The 22,080-nt window shown below is 48.7% G+C and overlaps 1 protein-coding gene across 1 annotated transcript; it reads left to right on the top strand.

Annotated features, from left to right (window-relative positions):
• The first annotated feature begins 12,115 nt into the window (after nt 1-12,115).
• HILPDA (hypoxia inducible lipid droplet associated) lies at nt 12,116-14,233 on the top strand. The gene is made up of 2 exons (XM_055118765.1): nt 12,116-12,312; nt 13,453-14,233. Exon 2 carries the CDS (start codon nt 13,506-13,508, stop codon nt 13,698-13,700), a length of 195 nt encoding a protein of 64 aa, XP_054974740.1. The 5' UTR covers nt 12,116-12,312; nt 13,453-13,505; the 3' UTR covers nt 13,701-14,233.
• Nucleotides 14,234-22,080: the final 7,847 nt, after the last annotated feature.

Genomic DNA, 22,080 nt, shown 5'->3' on the forward strand with positions numbered 1-22,080 from the left:
ATGTCTTACCCGCTGTACTATAGCTCCAGCCTGAAAGAACATAACTATTTCCTACCCACATTTAAGAGTACTTTCTCTGGTTCTTTTCTATCATGGTTAAATTACATGACTCATACAGTTTCCAATGCAGTTTTTGCGACTTTGAAATGAAATGCTTGCTTTTCTCTTCTTTTGTACCTTCAGTATTTTTTTTAAAAAATTTAAAAATTTTATTGAATCATCATGAGGTAGTAACAAGCGTTCATGTTTGGGTTACAATCTCACAATGATCAAACCCCATCCCTCCACCAGTGCACATTCCCCACCACCAATATCCTGGGTATACCCCCCCTTTCCCACCCTCCCCCTGCCTCTAAGGCAGACAATATTCCCCATACTCTCTCTCTACTTTTGGGCATTATAACTTGCAACACAGATACTGAGAGGTCATCATGTTTGGTCCATTATCTACTTTCGGCATGCATCTCCCATCCCAACTGGTTCCTTCAGCCATCATTTTCTTAGTGATCCCTTCTCTATTCCATCTGCCTTCTCCCCTCCTCTCATGAAGCAGTCTTCCAGCTATGGGGCAATCCCCCTGGCTCTTGTATCTACCATCCTTGGGTGTCAGCTTCATGTGATGCTACCCTACACTCCACAAATGAATCCTGAGAAATGCTTGTAGAGCTATGAACTTTCCTCTTAACACAGCTTTTGCTGTGTGCCATAGGTTTTGGTAACTCGTGTCCTTATTGTCGTTCGTTTCCAGGAATCTTTTGATTTCCTCTTTGATTTCCTTTCTAAGCCACTCATTGTCCAATAGTGAGCTGTTTAATTTCCAGGTGTTTGATTTCATTTTCTGTTTGTGTGTGTGATTTATTTCTAATTTCAGCGCATTGTGGTCTGAGAAGATCGTTGACACAATCTTTATCTTCTTAATTTTATGGAGGTATGTTTTGTGGCTCAGCATGTGGTCTATCTTGGAGAATGTTCCATGCACACTTGAGAAGAATGTATATTCAGCTTTTTGAGGATGAAGTGTCCTGTATATATCTACTAAATCCCTTTCTTCCATTTCTTCCCTCAGATGCTGTATGTCCTTGCTAAACTTGAGTCTGGTTCTACCAAGAGGTGATAAAGCAGTGTTGAAGTCTTCCACTAGTATTGTGTTGCTATCGATGTCTTTCTTCAAGTCTATGAGTAGTTTTAAGTTCTTTGCTGGTCCTTCACCTTCAGTATGGTTTTGATGCTTCATGGCACTATGTTGGTTTGCATAAATCCAGATAAGTCTTTCCTCTCTGTATTAGAGTCTACCCCTCATACAGACAGGAAAAACCAGTTATGGGACCCAAAAGCCCTCCTCCAGGGAAATAGTCAAGGGATTGGTCTAAATGACAGGAGCAGGTATTTAACAGGTACTGTTTTAAGTACCCTAAAAACCTCAGGGTGACCCTAGTGACAGGTCTGCTCAAGGAAAGACTGGAAATTATCTCTCCTATGGACAATAAGGAATCTGGGAATCTGCAATGACTGACTAGGCCTGGGCCTTGTAAAAGCCTGGAAACCAGGACCACTCCCAGCCCTGAAGAAAGGATGGGATAGACTCCTTTCTACCAGGTCATCTTTGTGGACAATGAGGCCCAAGGTCACACCCAGTTTAACCTGAAGGCTCGAGGCACCTCCAGGCTCGAGGCACCTCATCATGAGACACCTTATGGCCAGGCCTGAGTAACTCTGATGTGCCAGATATGATCAATACCGTTATTGGTGTGTCTCCTGTCTTTAGCCAACCCCTAGGACTTCTCAGTAATGGGGTACCCCAAATGAGAGTTTTCCAATTTTGAAAAAGAATGAGCCAGGTTTTTTAAGCCATGTGGCAAGTGGAGAGAAAACTGTGCTTCTGTAACAGTTTCAGAATCAGATTCTAGTTTTACAAAGGTGATTGAATAATTGGGTAATTTAATCAGTAAGCTGTCTAGTGTATAAAGAAACTTAACGTTGAGCATGCTGTCACCAAGGACTGGAGCAATAGCACAGTGGGTAGGGTGTTTGCCTTGCACGAGGCCAACCCGGGTTCGATTCCTCCGTCCCTCTCGGAGAGCCCAGCAAGCTACCGAGAGTATCCCGCCCACATGGCAGAGCCTGGCAAGCTACATGTAGTGTATTCAATATGCCAAAAACAGTAACAACAAGTCTCACAATGGAGACATTACTGGTGCCCGCTTGAGCAAATCGATGAACAACGGGACGAGTGCAACAGTGAACTGTTCATCTAGAATTTTCCAAAAGGAGCTTGGGGGTGGGAGGGTGGGAACTGAGAGTGGGCAGCAGCCCATTGAGTCTTTGTCAAGTTCTTCCCAGTGCCCCCACCCCAGCCCCGTCCTGCTGCACCTTCCCAGGGGCCTCATCCTCCAGAGATGCTCACCTCCCTCGGAGGACCTGGGGTGCGCGAATGAGGACACTCGGGTCCAGGGAAGTGACTTGATCCAGGCCAGGGGTTAGTGCAAGAACCAGGCCCCCAGTCCAGGGAGGCTGTGAAGGGGCCACTGTGGGCCTGTCCTCTGCCCACTTTGTGGGGCTGGCCTCCCTCCCTGGGCACCTCCCACTGGGGCTCTGCTCTGCCAGGGCTGTCTCCCAGCAGCTCTTCACCCAGTTTCCCCAGCCCCACTCACTTGGCTGTCACCTTCCACTGCACTGAGGCTGTCCAAATGTTGCACAAGCAATCCCTTTACCAGACCCTGGGACGCTTCCCTGTCTTCTCTGACTGTAAAAGCAGCAGAGAAGCATGGGAGAGAATCTGGGGGAAAAGACGGCCTACCAACACAGCAAAACACAGCAGGATGGATCCCAGTCACAAAGTTACTGCACAATACACACACACACACACACACACACACACACACACAGATAGCCCAAATCATCCAGCAGTTCTTCTTTACAAAATAGGGGGTAAACCTCAGATATATGAAAATGATCATTATTTGTCAGGCATGTGCTCTGTGCCAGTACTGCTCCAGATTCAGGCGCATAGTAATTGACTGAACAGTTCAAGACTCTGTCCTTAAGGAACTACATTCTAGTGGGAGAAGACAGATGACGGAATAGATAAATATAAAGTAGGCTCTGGTGGTACTGAATATTGTGAAAGAAAATGAAATAAGGGAGGCAGAGAGCAAGGCGGCCACTGTCAATGGGATGTTTAGTCAGTCCTCCCTTCAAAAATGCCATCTAACTGGGCTGGGGTGATAGGACAGAGAGGAGGACATTTGTCTTGCACAGGGCCAACCTGGGTTCGATTCCTGGAACCCTATATGGTCCCCCAAGTCTGCTAAGTGTGATCCCTGAGTACAGCTGTGGCCCAAAAGCAACCCCCCCTCCCCCAAATGCCATCTGATCTGGTCAGAAGAAAATAGGAGGGCAAGCTGCTCATTCAGGCACTCATTCATTAAACAAATGTTTACCGAAAGGATTGAAGACACAGGCGAGGATAAAGGAGGCCTTTTACTCTGGGCCACTGTCTCACCTTCACTCTAGACACCCGCTCTGTTTTACCCAATGGTTGGGTGCAGGAGGAAGTGAGCGTGAGCCATCTGGTCAGGCACAAAGTTTATTATCAAATACTTACTGAAAGAATTGCAGAGGCTGAAGACACAGCTGAGAACCAAGAAGACCTTTCACGTGGGCCACTGCCTTTCTTTCACTGAGGACACTCCCTCGGTTCCACCTAGCCCTGGGAGATTGGGACGCTTGGGGAGGGAGAGCCCTTTAACCAGTAAGGTCGATTTTGGGGCCATGCCTGTAAATGCTGGGGAACCATGTGTTGCTAGGGATCCAGGCTGGAACTCACACATGCAAAGCATCCACTCTAATCCTCTGACCCACCTTCCCAACCCTGCTCTTAACAATTACTTATTTTTTTTGGGGGGGGAAGGAGGAACCACACCCAGCCCAGGGATCACTCCTGGTGTTGCTCTAGGGACCATATGGAGTTCTAGGGATGACAAATGGAAGACAAATGCCCTACCCATTGCACTGTTGCTCTGGGCCCCCTTAACTTTATTTATTTATTTATTTATTTATTGCTTTTCGGGTCACACCAGGTGATGCAAAGGGCTTACTCCTGGCTTTGCACTCAGGAATTACTACTGGCAGTGCTCAGGGGACCATATGGAATGCTAGGAATCCAAACCTGGGTCGGCCGAGTGCAAGGCAAACACCCTACCCTACTGTACTATTGCTCCAGCCCCACCCCTTAACGTTTTAATAAAGATACCACCCTCACCAAATCTAAAAACCTAATCTAAAGACCTATTTAGCTTTCTCTGCTTACCTGGCCACATGAAATGTTTCCCAGGGTTTTTTGTTGTTGTTTATTTTTGTTCTTTTAATTTTTTAAAGTATTTTATTACTTTTACTTTGCAAATATAGAATTAATAAAAATAGTTGAAGTCCCCGAAGCGATAGGGGGACCATATGGAGCACAGAGTGGACAGGGCACTTGCCTTGCACGTGGCTGAACCAGGTTCAATCCTCGGCATCCATATAGCCCCCTGAGCACCGCTAGGAGCAACTTCTGAGTGCTGAGCCAGAGTAACCCTTAAGCATCACCACGTGTGACCCAAAACAAAAAAGTCTGAGGAGTCATGAGTTCTGTTTACCTGTAATTACCTCTAATTCTACATAATTACTCCACCTCCACATGTCACTCTTTCCTTCTAGATATTTTAGATTTCCTTCTAGATAGCTAAATTACCTTCTAAGGGCCCACAGAGACTAACTCTGTTTTTGTGTTATCTGAAGATGACTTTGTCTTGTGTGTGTGTGTGTGTCTGTGTGTGTGACACCCCATGATCAGTGGTAGTGCTTGGGGGACCATATTCAGTGCGTAGGATCAAACTGGGCAGGCAGCATGCAAGGTAGACACTTCACCTCCTGTATCATCCCTCTAGCCCCCTCTCCTCCTGTTGAAAGAGCCCTGATATAATTCACACACCAAAGTTCATCCTTGCGCGACTGAGCGGTTTCAAGTATATTTACAGAGAGTTGTGCAACCATCGCCGTCTAATTTTAGACCATTTTCATCATCCTCCAAAGAAGCCCAGTGCCCATTAACTGTCACTCCCTCTCCTCTGTCCCTGCAGCCCTTGGCAGCCACACTCACCCACTCCCTGTCCCTAGGGCTCAGCCTATGCTGGAGACTTCATCTCCGTGGACTCACACAAAGTGCCCTTTTGTGTGTGAGTGCTTTCACCGAACATAACCTTTCCGAGCCTCACCCACACTGCAGCAGGGATTAGCACTTTTTTTTCCCCTACTAAATAATATTCCATTGTGCCACACTGTGACACTGTTTATCCATCAGTGAAAATATATTTGGGCTGTTTCTGCTTCTTGGCAGAAATGCTGCTGTGAACAATTTGAAGTTTTTCTAAACAACCCCTCACCTGCCCCCACCCCCCCAACACACAAACACTCCTTTTCTTTATAGTTTTGGGGTCACACCCAGCAATGCTCAGAGCTCACTCCTGGCTCTGTGCCCAGGGAATCACTCTAGTCAGGGGTCAGGGGGACCATATGGAGTCCAGAGGATCTGACCCAGGTCAGCTATGTGCAAGGCAAGCGTCTACCCACTGTACTTGATCTCATCAGCCCTAACTTTTTTTTTTTTTTTTTTTGCTTCTTGGGTCACACCCAGCGATACACAGGGGTTGCTCCTGGCTCTGCACTCAGGAATTACCCCTGGCGGTGCTCAGGGGACCATATGGGATGCTGGGAATCGAACCTGGGTCAGCCGTGTGCATGGCAAATGCCCTACCTGCTGTGCTATTGCTCCAGCCCCACTTTTTTTTTTTTAACAGCCACTTCCAGTGGTGCTCAGGACTTACTCTTGGCCCCTGGCTCTGTGCTCAAGGGATCATTCCTGGAGGGAATGGGAGTGGGGGATGGTATCAGAGGTTGATCCAGGGTCAGTTGTGTGCATGTCAAGAGCCCTACCCACTGTACTATCTCTCCAGCCCCTGTGTACAGTTTTTTTTTTTTTCCTTTTGGGTCACACCCAGTGATGCACAGGGGTTACTCCTGGCTCTGCACTCAGGAATCACCCTTGGTGGAGGTGATTAAATAAACAGAGGACCATATGGAATGCTGGGAATCGAACCCGGGTCGGCCGCATGCAAGGCAAACGCCCTACCTGCTGTGCTATTGTTGCAGCCCCTGTGTACAGTTTTTATGTGGACATATTTTTTATTCTCTTGGATAGATATATACTTAGGAGCAAAGCTACTGGGTTGTAATGTTTAGCTGTTTGAACTTTATGGTTACTTTATGTTTAATTTTATGGTATGGTAACTTTATGTTTAATTTTCTGGTAACTTTACCTTTTTGAAAAACTGCCAGATGTTATCCAGAGTATTACACCATTTTACATTCCCAACAGCAATATACATGGGTCCCTCTTTCTCTACAGCCTCACTCACATTTGCTTTTCAAATATGTGCACACACACATATACACATATGCACAGCACATATATTTGTACACATAAATATTATTGCGAGTGAGCAGGCAATGGTTCTCATTTTGTATATCCTGTCTCAAGTTTAACACAACCTAGCCTGGCATGTACACTACATACTGCACACTTGCTTTTAAGGTTTTTAGATGCACTCCCAATGGAGTTGGGGCCCACAGGCTGCTCCTGGCTGTCCTCATATGTGGACTGATGCTCCAGCTACTGGTGTGGGCTGTGGTGCTTGGGGGATCGAACTCACCACCTCACACACATTGGGCATGTACTCTACCACCTGAACAATTTCTCCAACCTCTACTGAGATTTTTTTTTTCTTTTGGCTTAACAATCACTGTCACTGTCACTGTCATCCCATTGCTCATCGATTTGCTCAAGCGGGCACCAATAACCTCTCTATTGTGAGACTTGTTGTTACTGTTTTTGGCATATAGAATATGCCACGGAGAGCTTGCCAGGCCCTGCCATGCGGGCAAGATACTCTCGGTAGCTTGCTGGGCTGTCCAAGAGGGTGGAGGAATCGAACCCAACTCAGCTGCATGCAAGGCAAACGCCCTACCCACTGTGTTATCGCTCCAGCCCTTAACAATATATTGTGGAAATTGGGCCAGAGAAATAGTACAGCAGGTAAAGTAGCTGCCTTGTCCCCCAAACGTAGCCAGGACTGATTCCAGAGTGCTGAGCCAGTGATCCCTGAGCATCACCAATGTGGCCCCAAAACACAATAAAAAACAGCAGATTGTGGAAATTATGTCAATATGTGCAAAGCTTTTGTTTTCTCTTTCAGTTTTTATTTAGGCACCATGACTTACAATCACTGTCACTGTCACTGTCATCCCATTGTTCATCAATTTGTTCAAGCGGGCACCAGTAACGTCTCTCAATGTGAGACTTATTGTTACTGCTTTTGGCATATCCAATATGCCACAGGTAGCTTGCCAGGCTCTGCCATGCGGGCACGATACTCTCAGTAGCTTGCCCAGCTCTCCGAGAGGGGTGGAGGAATCGAACACGGGTCGGCTGCGTGAAAGGCAAACACCATACCGCTGTGCTATCGCTCCAGCCATGACTTACAATACTGTGAATAATAGAGTTTCAGGCATAAAATGTCTGACTCCATACCAACCACCTGTGTTAGGAAGTCGGTGTCCTTCAATGTCTCAAGGTCTCTCTTCAACCCTCCCTCCGCTCCCGACCACCCCTTCCCGCCCCACCACAGGCTCTGTGTTCAGCTAGTTTTGTGGTAACCACTGCATAACTGCACAAATTGGATGTTGGTTATTCACTTAGCTGTTCGCTGTTCCTTTCTATCCTTTTGCTCTTACAAAGAGAGCTGCAGCTCAATCCTTCCTTTCCTGTATGCAGACATTTATTGGTCACGATTGTTGATAGAAGTGGGATTCTCCATAAAAGGGCACATGCATTCTTTTATCTCGATAGATATTTGCCAAATGGGTTGCCATAGATGACAATATTGAGAGTTGCCCGCAATGTAGGAATATGTTCTTTATTTTTTAATTTAATTTTATTTTTGTAAAGTTGTTCATAATATTTATTACATCCAATATTCCAACACCAAACCCACCACCATTACACCTTCCACTAACCATTATTTCAAATTTTCCCAACCATCACCTAAGCCTACCCCAATAGCAGGCCTTCTATAATTTATTTTGTATTGCTTTTTATGAATAATTTGCTAAAAATTATCAAAAAAATTTTCCTTAGAAGAAAATGAGTGAAGATTGTTGTATCTCACCCTGGAGCCATTGAGCCTTGTATAAGAGATTACTAACAGAACATGGTCTTTAAATGGTTCGTGGATCCGAAGGTCAAATTTGGGGAAACAGTATATTTTGTCTGGTACTCCTATGTTGGTTAATGATGAACCCACTTCTTTTGTGTCCTTCAATATATATTAAGAGCTACTTATTTCGGAAGTAATGTGATGGAATGAAAAATGAAATCTTACCAGATGCTCCTTTCATTGACTTTCAGGCTTTTGAGAGAGAGCAGACATCTATATAATGAAGGGATAGCTGTGAAGAGTAATGGAAGTGAGTATTGGGCTAGGAGTGACCCCTAAGCACAGATAAAGGAGTAAGCCCTGAGCACCACTATGTATGATCTCCTAAAACCAATTCTATATCTACATATTTGCATATAGATTTGTGGGGAGTGTGTTGGGGATGAAACCCAGGCCTCACACATGTGAAGTATGTGCTCTCTAACACCTTCACATCTTCATCCCCTAGTTCTGAATACAACAACTACGATTTATTCAAACAGCTACGATATATTTTACCATCTATTACATGCTACATATTTAATATTCATTACTTCCCAATTCTCACGATAATTCAACTTTTTGTGTATACTCTCTTCCCCTCACCACCACCATTTTACAGATGAGGATACCAAAGCTCAGAGGAGTTAATTAAATTGGCTAGGGAAGGAGAGACAGGATGGGGCCAGAGAGAGGGTACTGTGGCTAGAGTGCTCACTTTGCACAGTGACTCACCCGGATCCAATCCCTGGCATCCCAGAGGGTCCCCAGAGCACCACTAAGAGCGATTCCTGTGAGCAGAGCCAGGGGTAAACTGCTGATTATCACCAGGTATCACTGTCAACCCATTGCTCATCGATTTGCTCGAGTGGGCACCAGTAAGGTCTCCATTGTGAGACTTGTTACTGTTTTTGGCATACCGAATACACCACGGGTAGCTTGCCAGGCTCTGCCGTACCATTACCAGGTACAGTCCAAAAACCAAAAGCACTGCACTGTAGCACTATCGTCCAATTGTTCATCAATTTGCTAGAGTGGACACCAGTAACGTCTTCATTGTGAGACTTGTTGTTACTGTTTTTGGTATATCGAATATACCACGGGTAGCTTGCCAGTCTCTCCCATGCGGGTGGGATACTCTCTTTAGCTTGCCAGGCTCTCTGAGAGGGACGGAGGAATCGAACCCGGGTCAGCCTACCCGCTGTGCTATCGCTCCAGTCCACTCCAGTACAAAAAAAAAAAGTGGAAACTGGAGAAGAATCCTGATGTAGGTAGGCCCAGAGTTGGACACGTTTTCAGTTGCTAGATGAGATTGCACAGTCATGTTCCCCCAACCCTGTCTGTCTTCTCTAGCCTGACTTTTCAAAACAATAGCAATGAAAAGGCAGGAATGGGAATGGTGGAAGCAGCTCCTGTGAACTGGAAGGAAATAAAAAAAATTTTAGACCTCACACAAGTAGCCCAAACAAAGGGTTACTGTGGCGTTTCCGCATCCATTCACCCTAGAGTAGTACGATGAACGAAATCCCTCATTTGGGATTTGATTGGGGTGATAGAGAATAAACGATAAAACTTAGGCAATGATTTCTGTGCGCCAGGCACTGTTCTGTGTTCTTCAGGGTTGATTTCATCTCACTTCCAGATAAGAACTGCTCCCCTCTGCCAGCGGAGTGTAGCCAAGTCCAGAAGGGGGCAAAGATTCAGGTGCGATCGATTTCAGAGCTTAAGGCTCCCTTAGGTGCGAGAGAAATCTCAGGCACCAGAGCAAAAGGTTGAAGATACCAAAGATCCCCTGGAGCCTGAGCCGGTGGGTTCCTTTCAAAACGCCCACCTGCCCGCCCCTCTACACCCAAGCATCCAGACACGCTCCTTCTCCAGCCTCGCGGACCCACCCCTACCAGACAGCAGACAGACAGCCCAGGAAGTAGGGGAAAGGTTGAATTTGGGATTGGCTCCGCCCTGGCCTCGAGTTCCGTGCCTTTCTGCTGAGCAGGCAGAGCCGTGGGAACTCCCAGGCTCTCGCCCCCGCTGCGCTGGCCCTTGACCCGGACACACCGCCGAACCGCCTGGCCCGGAGCTCAGGGGGCCTGCCGGGGTCACCTGGCCCCGCTCTCTGGCTCACCCTCCACGCAGTGTCCCGCAGCCGTGCGGTAACTCCTTCCCAGGCCTCCCTTCCCAGCGTCTGTTTCCCCAGCTCCTCCGCAGCTGCTGGGTATGGTCAAGACAGACAGACGGCTTACGTTTGTTTGACTTGCGGGAGGGGTGCTGAGGAAGCCTCCCCGCCTCTGAATCTGGGTGTAAGGTTAGCCAGTGACCTGTGAGTTGTCGGGTCAAACCTAGAGCATCCTTAAGAAACTTCCTGGGGAACAGCATACCACCTTGGATGCGGTGTAAAGTAAAAGGCAAAAAAAACTATCTTTACTTATATAGAAGCACACAAGGCTCAACATGTAACAGCAAGTTAGTAAATCTCTTATACAAGGGCTTAATGGCTCCAGGCTGAGATACTAATCTTCACACGTTTTCTTCTAAGGACATTTTTGGCATCATTTTTAGTGGCTTACTCCTAACAAGAAATACAAAATAAATTATTTAGGACCTGCTATTAGGGCAGGCTTGGGTGGTGGTTCGGAAAATTCAAAATAATGGTGATGGGAAGGTGTAATGGTGGTGGGATTAATGTTAGAATAGTGAATGCAATAAATGATTGTGAACTTTATTAAAATAAATTTTTTTTAAAAAGAGAGAAACATCCTGGGGCCGATTAGACTGTTCAGTGCACAGAGAGCATGCCTTGCCCTGTGCGCCCACCCCTCCCCACGAGGGCATTTGCTCCGGCTTCACAAGGCCCCCAGAGCACTGAGGCTGGGAGTTAGCCCTCGGCTATCTCCCATATGTCCCCCCACCCCCACAAATATCCATCCAGTAGGGCTAAGGCTCATGCCTTGCATGTAGCCACGTGGGCTTTGATTCCCCATATGGTCTCTGAGTACCGCCAAGAGTGATCCCTGAGCACAGAGCCAGGAGTGGCACAACCCCCAATCCCTCCAAAAAAAAGGAAAATCTTCCACTGGTTCTGATGTAGATGATGGAAGGAACTGAGAAGCCAGCCGGGCTCCGCAGACCAAATGGCGCATCTTCCTTAGAGCACAACAGAAAACGTCCTTTTTTTTTTTTCTTAATATGCATTACTTCCAACGCTCACAATAATTCTACTTTTCATGCATATTCCCCTCCCTTTTATAGATGAAGATGCCAACGCTCGCCTCGCCATTCACAGGGATGAGGACGGCAAACTAATCCAATTTCCGGCTTGGGCCCGGGAAGGGCCATCTGGACTCTTCGCACTTCCAGAAAGAGAAGCAAACGCGGCTCTTCAGTCTCTGCCCCCTCGGAAAGCAGGGGTGGGTGGGCTGGGGGGGGGCGGAGGAGGGGGTTTCTGATGCGCTCCGGCACCTGTGCCGTCATTGCGATTGAAGTAGCCGGCTGGGCCACCACCCCCAGCCCCTGCTAGGGTTTTCCACCCACGAGGTAGGGGGACCAGTGGTGGTGGGGGGTGGGTTTTAAAGCTCCGTCCAGCGGAAAAGGCGGCCCGCGTCACGCGCCCCTGGCCCGGCGGCCCTCTGTGACTCACAGGCGCGCTGGGGAAAGAGTCAGACGCCGGAGCCCGCGCCTGGACCCCCGGGCCCGTGACTGGGCTGCGGACGTGCTCGGGGGCAGGGCAGCACTGGCGGGCGGGCCTGCGCGTGCGCGTGCGTGTGCGCCGGGGCGGGGTGAGGCTCTAAGGGGGCGGGGCTAGGCTCTAAAGGGGCGGGGCGCGGGGCCGGCCGGGGCGCGGCTATAAGCGGGCGGTGCGGGGGAGCCGGAGCCAAGCTCCGCTCGACGGCTCACGCCGCTGCTCCGGGAACCACCCGCGCTGCCACCTCGCGCCGCTCGCCTCCCCGCGTCCCTCCCGACTCCGGCCCGACACTCCGGGACAGCGACCCGGCACTCCGGACCCCCTCTTGCTTCCTTGGTCGAGGTAAGCGGCGCTGAGGGCCGCTCTCCGTTCTCGAGCCGGTCGGGGCTGCTGGACCGGTCCCAGCCTTGGCCGGGACTGCGCCGTCCCGAGCGGCCCTTTGCTCCGCTGCCACCTGGCTTCCCAGTTAGCCGCGCCAACCTTGCTCTGTCCGCGGGTGGGCGGGGGGCACCCTAGCTAGGATCCACGCCATGCCCCCTGGGATGGGCGCCCCTGACAGCTCTCCCAAAGCACCTTTAGCATCTCCTGCCGATGGGGCCCCGGGCTGAGTGCGTGGGATAGACCTGCCGGTGTTTCTAGTCTGTAGGCTCCCCATATGGTTCCTGGGCCCCTCCAGGGGTGCTCCCTGAGCCTCTCCAGGAGTGTTCCCTGAGCATCGCCAGGAGTAAGCGTATCTGGGTGTCCCCTGAAGCAGGGATTTATGTCAGCAGGACCCCTGGGGCTCTACTACCCTGCTGGGTGTAGAGCTCACTGCCTGCTGTTCAGTGTTATGCTAAGTTAGTGAACTTGATCGATCGGACTCTCAGAATTACGGGGAATGGGGGTGGTGGTGAGAGGGGGGAGGGTATTGAGCGACAACCCGGCGGGTGCTCAGGGCTTACTCATAGCTCTGTGCCCAGGGATCACCCCTGGCAGTGCTTGGATCCAACCCGGGTCGATGTCTTGCAAGGCAAGCACCTTCCCGCTACATGCTCTCTCCAGCTCCTTTGAGCATTATTTAACCTGTCCTAAATCGATGATGTTCGGAATGGAGAGGTGAGGGAGAGCCCCCAAACGAATCGGGTCTGTCTTTCAGGAAGATTACCCATCCCTGGACTAGGGCCACCGCGTTTTGGGCATGCCCCTCCCCCAACCCCTCCCGGGGAAGTAGAAGTAGGTTTTCTCTTCCAGAAAAATTTAAAAAAATTGAAAAATAAAAAAGCTGTAAGAAATGCCCATGAATGAACTGGGGAAGCTGGCTGGGGCCACAGGGGAGTTGTATAAAAATATGATGACTTGGAAAGAACAGAGCTCCGTTGGGGGGAGGGGGCGGGTGTGTGCCTCCGCTTCCCCCTGGCTCCGTGGGGATGCGGGGCGGCACCCAGAGTCCAGAGTGGGGCCAGATTCCGTGAATTAATCCGCGACTCTTTCCCCCACATCCAGAGGCCTTGCTGCTGCAGAAGCTCTGAGGTGCAGAGGAGGCTCCTCCCTCCGCCATGAAGAACTTGTTCAGCCTCTATCTCCTGGGAGTGGTGCTCACCATCCTCTCCCTCTTCATTAGAATGATGGAGTCACTAGGGGGCTTACTGGAGAGTCCATCCCCAGGGAGCCCCTGGACCACCAGAGGGCAGCTAGCCAGCGCAGAGCCGGCCAAGGGCCTTCCAGACCACCCATCCAGAGGGGTGCAGTAAGGCCACCTCCCCCGCACCCTGGCCTGAACGCTGGCAGCCAGAGGTGGGATCAGCGTTATCTCTGAACTGCGACCTGGTGCCCTTGAAGTGGGGCCGCCTCGCTGTCTGGAAAAAAAGACAACCATGATGTGACTGCAGCCGGGTGAGCGCTCACCCCCACTCCCGGACCAGCTGCAAGACCTGGGCATCTTCCTGCTGGAGGTTTCCCCGAATCCAAGGTGTGGGGTCTGCAGCAGCGGCCTGAGCTGTGAGCTCGGGGCAGTTTTCATTCCGGCTTCTCAAACATCTTCCAAGGAAGGGTCCCTTTGTCCCAGGTGTCTGCTGTGTTTGCTTCTCAGCCTGTCTTGTCGGGCAGGGAATGATGGGCAGTGTGTGGTCCTCACTGTTTTGTATATTGAAGTCCATTTTTTCAACCGTGTATGTGTTCTAGGGGTCTGCAAGCGGGCAGGGGGGCTGGCTCAGCCCGCTCAGGACATATAGGTCTTATGGCCACTGTGTGGCCGCGATGAATTTTTTTTTCTAATGAAATAAAAGTTGACTCTATATTTCCACTCTGTGTCCTGTTGACTTTTGCACTAGAAGTTAAGGTCAAGGAAAGGTCAGGTTTTTCTAGACATGCGGATTGATCTCTTAAAACTTTGGAGGATGTATCCAAGAGCTGAGGGCAGAAGAAGGGAAGGGCTGGGATGTGGCTCAGAGAGAGAGAGAGAGAGAACCCTGCTTCAGGGCCAGTGAGTCCCAACACTGCAAACAGGTGAAAGAAAAATAAAACAAGGGAAATCCATGGAATCAGGAGGCAGGGGTGTTTGAGTCAGCCTTGTGAAACCAGACTTGTCTGAGCCAACACCAACTCTTGATTCTCTCTCTCAAGAAAACACTGATTCCAGCCCCTCATGCTCCGTCTCTGGGGGAAGGGGCTCATGCTGAGTTTTCTGTAATGCACTTACTGCCCAGCAGTATTCCGCTCCACCATGATTGCTCAGCTGGTGTGATGTTTTTGTTTTAGAGCCATACCCTGCAGTATACCGGGGTAACTCCTAGTGGGCTAAAGGGACCAGATGAGATGCCAGGCTTCGAACCTGGGTCATGTTAGGCTTCAAATATGGGTCATGCTTCGAACCTGCATGTTAGGCAAGTGTCCTCCCCACTGAACTATAGCTCTGGCCCCCAGCTGGTGTAACGTGCACCTCACAGGAAATATTTCTGCTCTCCTAGCTGGAAGTAGCTTGGCCTTTACATGCACTCTTTTCCATTATTCTTTTTGGCTGGGAGAGGGGTGGGACAACACTCGACTGTGCTCAGGGACTCAGGGATCACTCCTGGCAGAGCTTGGGGGACCATAAGTGGTCCCGGGATCGAACCTGCATGGGCCAGTTTCAATGCGAGGTTGAACCTCTTCACCCCTGCATGATCTCTTAGACTCAAGTCCTGGTCTCCTTGTATCCATTAACCCTCTGACCTCCTGCACCTGTTCCCATGGTAATAGACCCACTCACAACACTCATCACTCATGGGGGATGTGCGTCATTGTGTATCAGGTGAACCTGATTTACTTTGGCCTGAAGGAATAGTGTGAGTGCTGCTAAACCAGTTTGTATCCAGGGTGTTTTAGATGTCACTGCTCCGAACTAGTAGTTGTCACGAGCATCTCTCATTGTGCCGCGACCCCTTTGCCCAGTATTTCAGGCTCCTCATCTTTGGGCCCAAAACTGGTGACATCCCTATTCCCTGGTCCTCAGTGCCTGGCTAGGCTTCTGTGACTCATCTTTTGCAAGTCGGAGCACTCAGAAACACACTTGGCTTCTTTGATTTTAGTTGGTTCCAATAACAATAACCTGACAACATCGCTGTGGAGGGAGTTCTTTCTCATGCCCTTCAAATGGACTGGGGGGGTAGGTTGAACTTTTAGTGGGGAAAAAAGGCTTTTCCTCTGGTCCCTGAGCTTAGCTTCATTGCAGTAGCTTACAGGGCATTCCAGCTCGGCCAGTGTGTTGGCTCTGAGATGTCCTCAGCAGCTTCAGCCACAGAGGTTAAGGACACACCACTGTGTGTCATGTCCATCTTTGCCCCACTGTCCCCGTGAGCTTGGCACAAGAGTTTTCTGGGATGCAGAACTTGGGCTAATGCTGGGACAGCTCTGGGAGAAACTAGACAGTGGGTAACTGTCTATAAAGATGATTTTGGGGGCCGGATCGGTAGCACAGCGGGTAGGGCATTTGCCTTGCATGCAGCTGACCCAGGTTCGATCCTCAGCATCCCATATGGTCCCCTGAGCCCTGCCAGGAGAAATTCCTGAGTGCAGAGCCAGGAGTAACCTCTGTTCATTGCCAGGTGTGACCCAAAAAGAAAAAAAAATGATTTTGAGGGACTGGAATGATAGTACAATGGGTAGGGCATTTGCCTTGTGTGTGGCCAACCCAGATTCAACCCTCCCATTATGGTCCCCTGAGTGCCACCAAGTGCCTGAGCACAAAGCCAAGAGTAAGCCCCGAACACAGCCGGGTGTGATTCCCAAACAAAACAAAAACAAGAAAAAGATGCGTTTGAATTGACATCTGTCAATTGTCACTCCAAATGTCAGTCCAAACATTTATGGATTTCTTTTTGTTGTTGTTGTTGTTGTTGTTGTTGTTGTTTTGTCCACATTTGGTTGTACTCAGGGCTTACTCCTGGCTCTGCTCAGGAATCACACCGGGCAGGGCTCTGGGGACCATATGGGATGCCAGAAATTAAACCCGGGTTGGCCACCTGCAAGGCCAGCGCCCTCCCTGCTGAACTATCGCTCTGGCCCTCTGGATTTATCTTTTACCAGGCGGAAGAAGAAGAAGCAGTGGCTGCTGGGAGTTCTGTGATCTCACTGGTCTCTCGAGACCCGTCCTTTGCTGGCTTCCAAGCCAGCCGGTTCTCATCATAACCAATCTTGGGCTGTTTTCTTTGTCATGGCAACTGACGGTCCAATTCAAGATGCTCTGTTTGGCTCTCTGACTCCTCACTTGTTTCCTAGCTTACTGGATAGGTTAGTAGGTAATAAAGACATTGTTGCCAAGTCTGCTGCTCCTGTGTGACATGGCACCATTCTTGTAGCTTCCTGCAAGATCTCTTGTCTGTCCTCCAAGTAATTGTCACACATCTTAGAGAGTTGGCTTTTGGTTCTCTCTCTCTCTCTCTCTCTCTCTCTCTCTCTCTCTCTCTCTCTCTCTGTGTGTGTGTGTGTGTGTGTGATGTTTTTGCATTTGCTTTTGGCCATACCAACAGTTCTCAGAGCTTCCTTCTGGCTCTGCACTCAGGGATCACTCTTGGCTGGGCATGGACCCTATGGGCTATCAGAGATCAAGGCAAGTGCCCTGCCTGCTGTGCTATCTCTGTGGTCCCCTGTATTTTAACTTTTTTTTTTTTTCTTGAACACACCTGCGGGTGCTTCGGACTTACACGTGGCTCTGCTCAGGGATCGATCCTGGCAGGACTTAGGGAACCATATGTAGTGTTGGGGATCAAACCTGGGTTGGTCACATTCAAGGAAAGCACCTTAACTTCTGTGCTCTCTCTCTGGCCCTGAGGTCTGGTTGAAGATCACACGCACCACTCTCCTCTGGATTCCAGTCTCTGTATGTTTGGGGTTTTTTTGGGGGGAGGGGTTATTTTCTAGGGGGGACATACCTGGCAATGCTCAGGGATTACCACTGATTTTGCACTCAGAAATCACTTCTGACAGTGCTCAGGGGAGCATGTGGGATTCTGGGGATTGAACCCGGTTGGCGGCATGCAGGGCTGGATTCCCACCCGTTGTACTGGGGCTCAGGCACCCAAGTCTCCTTACCTTTTAAAGACATGTGAACTTATGCAGTATAATCCTCCTTTAAATCTGTGGCTTATAACAGAATAATAACAGATTCCCTCCCAGGAAACAGAGTTTGGGCCTGATCAAGGAGTTTTTCTTTCTCCAGGTAAGAAGCCTTCATTACATCGTCATCACTAGGCTGCATGTCCCCCATCCCTCGCCTTCCTCCACATTTCACTGACCCTGTGCCAGTCTCACCATGTGAATTGAGAGGTGGATTGGGTTGTCTTCCGGTTAACATCTCTGTCTCAAGTCATATCTGAGGACTAGAGATAATACAACAGCAGGTAGGCCACTTAGCCTGCATGCAGCTGACCCAGGGTCAGTCCCCAGCATCCTATATGGACCCCTGTGCCTCATCAAGAGTGATCCCTGAGCACAGAACCAGGAATAAGCCCTGAGAAACAGTGGGTGTGGCCCAGAGTACCAAAAAAAAAGAAAGGAAGATAGGAAGGAAGGAAGGTTGGAAGGAATGAAGGAAGAAAGGTTGGTTCACAGCCAAAACTATGGAGATATTTGTGCCTTACTAGAATTCTTGAATTTGGACTTTAAACTGATGTTGAGGGGGTGAGTGGAATTCATGGGTTATCTCCTCTGCTGAGGAGTGGAATCGACCTCTGTCTGCTGCTGGTGGGAGTGAGCTGAGTGATTGACAGCAGGGTCCTGAGTGCCAGTCACTAATGGTCCCCCAGTATTTCTGTCCCTGCCTTCTAGATGCAGGACAGAATTGCACTTCCAGATCCCCTTGAAGTGGGTTGGGGTCCCAGACTCTGGTCTGTGAGTGAGTAGAAATGATTCGTGCCCACCCTAGATTGGAGGGTGTAAGTCCCAGTTCACACATTTTCAAAGCCCTGTTTTTCTTTCCACCCCAGTGACCAGCGATGCTCCTAATGACATCGTCTTGCTTGCTTAGTGCTGGGAGCGTGAGATCAGAGAGCAGAGCCCCTGACTGACCCCGATGAACAGTATTCCAAGTGAAGAATCAACCTTTGTTGTGTTAACTGCTGAGGTCTGGGGCAGTATTTTACTTAAGTACAATCTGACTGATGCATCACTCACAGCACCCACTGGCTGCCAAGGAATCTATTCTGATCTTATCCCTACCTATCCCAAATTACACAATAAGATGAAGGGGAAAGGGTGGCAGGTAACCAGACTTTTAGGGTGCTCATATAAGAATGTGTATGGAGTGGGGCTGGAGTGATAGTACAGTGGGCAAGGCGTTTGCCTTGCACACAGCCAACGTGGGTTTGATCTCATAGATGGTCCCCCCAAGCACCACCAGGAGTAATCCCTCAGTTCAGAGCCAGGAATAACTCCTGAGCATCTCTGGGTGTGACCCAAAAAGCAAAAAAAAAAAAAAAAGTGTATAAAGGGGCTGAAGCAATAAATAGTACAGTGGGTAGGACACTTGCCTTGCACATGGCTGACCCAGGTTTGATCTCCGGAACCCCATATGGTATCCTAAGCACCACCAGGAGTAATTCCTGAGTGCAAATCCAAGAATAACCTGAGGAATGCTAGGTAAGGTCCAAAACAAAGAAATCAAAAATTGTGTATAAGATAGTGGATACCAAATGTTTCTTGTTTGGCAGGAAATAGATGTTCAGGAAAAGCTTTTAATAAGACGTTATTTTTTTAAATTATAAACCAAATTATGAGTTAAAAAAAAAAGGTAGTCTCCTAGTACAAAGAATAGTGTGAGCAAGAGCGTGTGTGTGTGGGGGGGTGAATCTGGTCATAGCCCACAAATACAAACGATACCCCCTCACCCACCATCATTAACAGAGGGCTTCTCTAGCGCCATCTAGTGGATACAAGGAAGAAGGAATTACTTGATGCCTAGTAACCGCATTCTGATGTTTTTACATTTGTTTGTTTGGGTTTTTACTGTTATTTTAATTCTGTTTGTCATGCCATACCCAGCGGCTATACTCAGAGATCTGCCCTCAGGGGTCACTCCTGTGGAGCTCAAGGAAACTTTATGTGGTGCGTAAGGCAAGGCAAACGCCCTACACACTATGCTATCACTCTGGCTCAGGATTCTGATTTTGAAAGGTTGGGTTTCTAAAAATTAAGATAAATATTAGACTGTTAAAGGCCGGGAGATATAATTTAGTCTAGCATGGACCAATAAAAATACAATGCAAGCCACAGGTATAAAACGTTGTGGGCCAGAGATATAGTACAAAGGTTTGGTTGCTTGCCGAGTATGTGACTATCAGTCAGCCAATATGGCATGACCCCTGGGCACTGCTGAGTGTGTATGTGTGGGAGGGGACCTGCCTCCAGAGCAATAAAACAAAGGTGCTAGAGAGATATTCCAGGGGGCTAAGGCTTTGTATGTGGTCACCCAGCTTCAATCACTGGCACTGCATGTGGTCCTCTGAGTACTGCCAGAAGTGAGCCCTGGGCATAGAGACAAGAGTAAGCCCTGAGCGTTACTGGGTGGATCCCAGAACCAAAATAAATAAAACCCAAAGAAGTTCTAATGGCTACATTACAGAGTAAAAAAGGAAAGGATTTTGTTTTGGTTTGTTTGGGTTGGATTTTGCATTTGTAGCCATACCTGATAATGCTCAGGGCTTACTCCTGGCTCTGTGCTCAGAGATTGAAAAGAGGTCAGCTGTGTACAAAGCAAGTTTTTTTGTTTTGTTTTGTTTTTGTCTTGTTTTGTTTTTTTTTTTTTGTTTTTGTTTTTGTCTTTGGGCCACACCTGGCAGTGCTCAGGGTGTACACCTGGCTCTGTGCTCAGGAATCACTCCTGGTATGAGTTGGGGGACCATGTGCCAGGGGTCAAACCTGGTCAGATGGGTACAAGGCATGTACCCTGCCCACTGAACCATCCCTCCAGTTCCTTGCTGGCCATTATTTCTTCAAATACGTATCTCCATTTCTGAAAGTAAAAATTAAGTTTGACAACCCTGACCACATGTCCACAAATCCCATCACTTACTTATTGGAACTGCTAATGAGTCTCCAACCCTAACATACTTGTCGAAAGCTGCTTTGCAGTGAGGATTTGAGACTCAGTCCCACAGGTGCAAAGACATGCTCCACCACTCACCATGGTTAGTTAGCATCCTAACCCTCCACAGAGCTCTTTTATTTGGTACACACAATATATAACAGTTTCAGGCTTTTTGTGTGTGTGTGTGTGGGGGGGGGGATAAGGGGGTTTGGGTCATGCCTAGAATAGTTCAGGGTTTACTCCTGGCTCTGTGCTCAGGCATTATTCCTGGCAGTGCTGGGAGTCAAAGCCACCAGCAGTAGGTGTGCTCTCTGGCTCTCTACTATCTCTCCGTCCTACAGATACACTTCTACGTTTAACCAATGTCACTCACATTTTCTCTATTTTCTCAACATGTAGCAAACTGCTGCTGATCACAGGTGTAACCAATTCCCAGTATGGCTGGCTAATTTCAAGTTATCTACCCACCAGAAGTTCTGAACACACTGAGAAGCACAGCTCTAGCTCCACACTGAGCCGTGTATTACACAGTAGCATTGTGGAGCAAACAGAGTATTTACACAGTAGCATTTAGAGTGGTGTATTACACTGTAGTCCTCTATAGCAGTGCATTACATAGTAGCATTACAGCATTGTATGTAGTGATAGTGTATGGTGTGTTATGTAACATGTGCCATTTCTACTGCATAGATTAAAAAAGAAAGAAGCAAATCACCTCAAGGGTATAGAGAGTAGTAAAAGATCATAAAATAAAGAAAACTTGGGCTATTGATTATCTTTATTTTTAATCATTTGAATCTGTTTGTAAGTTGACTAATAGCCTTTTAACTAATGGCTGGCTTGCACAAGTGGCCGAGCAAATTCCTGGACATTTTCCCCTTGCCACCCTCTCCCTTTTCCAGCAGCTTCCAAAGAAGTAAGCTTCTTTATTTGAAAAACCCAGTGTGGGGGCTGGAGCAATAGCACAGCGGGTAGGGCATTTGCCTTGCACACGGCCGACTCGGGTTCGATTCCCAGCATCCCATACGGTCCCCTGAGCACCGCCAGGGGTAATTCCTGAGTGCAGACCCAGGAGTAACCCCTGTGCATCACCGGGTGTGATCCAAAAAGAAAAAAAAAACAAAATGAAAACCCAGTGTGTGTTTTTTAAAAATAATCCCATTGGGGCCAGAGAGGTAGGACAGCAGCCTTGCCAACCTGGGATTGACTTCCAGCCCCCCCATCTACTACCCCCAGCACTGCCAGAAGTAATTCCTGGCTGTACAGCCAGGAGTTACACCCTAAGCATTGCTGGGTGTGGCTCCAAAACGAACGCTACTGCTACTTAACTGATGAGATGTGGGCAGGAAGATGGGGATGCACCTGTCTTGAGCTCCTCTGCTGCTATCACTCTGACTTTAGACAACCAAGCCACACTTGCAGGGAGCACTGTGAGGAGGGTTGGAGGTGCCTGAGAACTTTCCTTACTCTTCAGCCCAGCCGGCTGCCAGGCTTGCAAAGCCAGAAACGGCTCCTGTGCTGCTAATTTGGAGGGGGGGAGAGAGAAGCCAGCTCGTCCCAGTGCCCGCCTC

The sequence above is a fragment of the Sorex araneus genome, chromosome 1, assembly GCF_027595985.1.
Source record: "Sorex araneus isolate mSorAra2 chromosome 1, mSorAra2.pri, whole genome shotgun sequence".
NCBI classification, from domain to species: domain Eukaryota; kingdom Metazoa; phylum Chordata; class Mammalia; order Eulipotyphla; family Soricidae; genus Sorex; species Sorex araneus.

Coding starts and splice junctions, on each gene's coding strand:
- HILPDA (XM_055118765.1), top strand. CDS start 13,506: ATGAAGAACTTGTTCAGCCTCTATCTCCTGGGAGTGGTGCTCACCATC.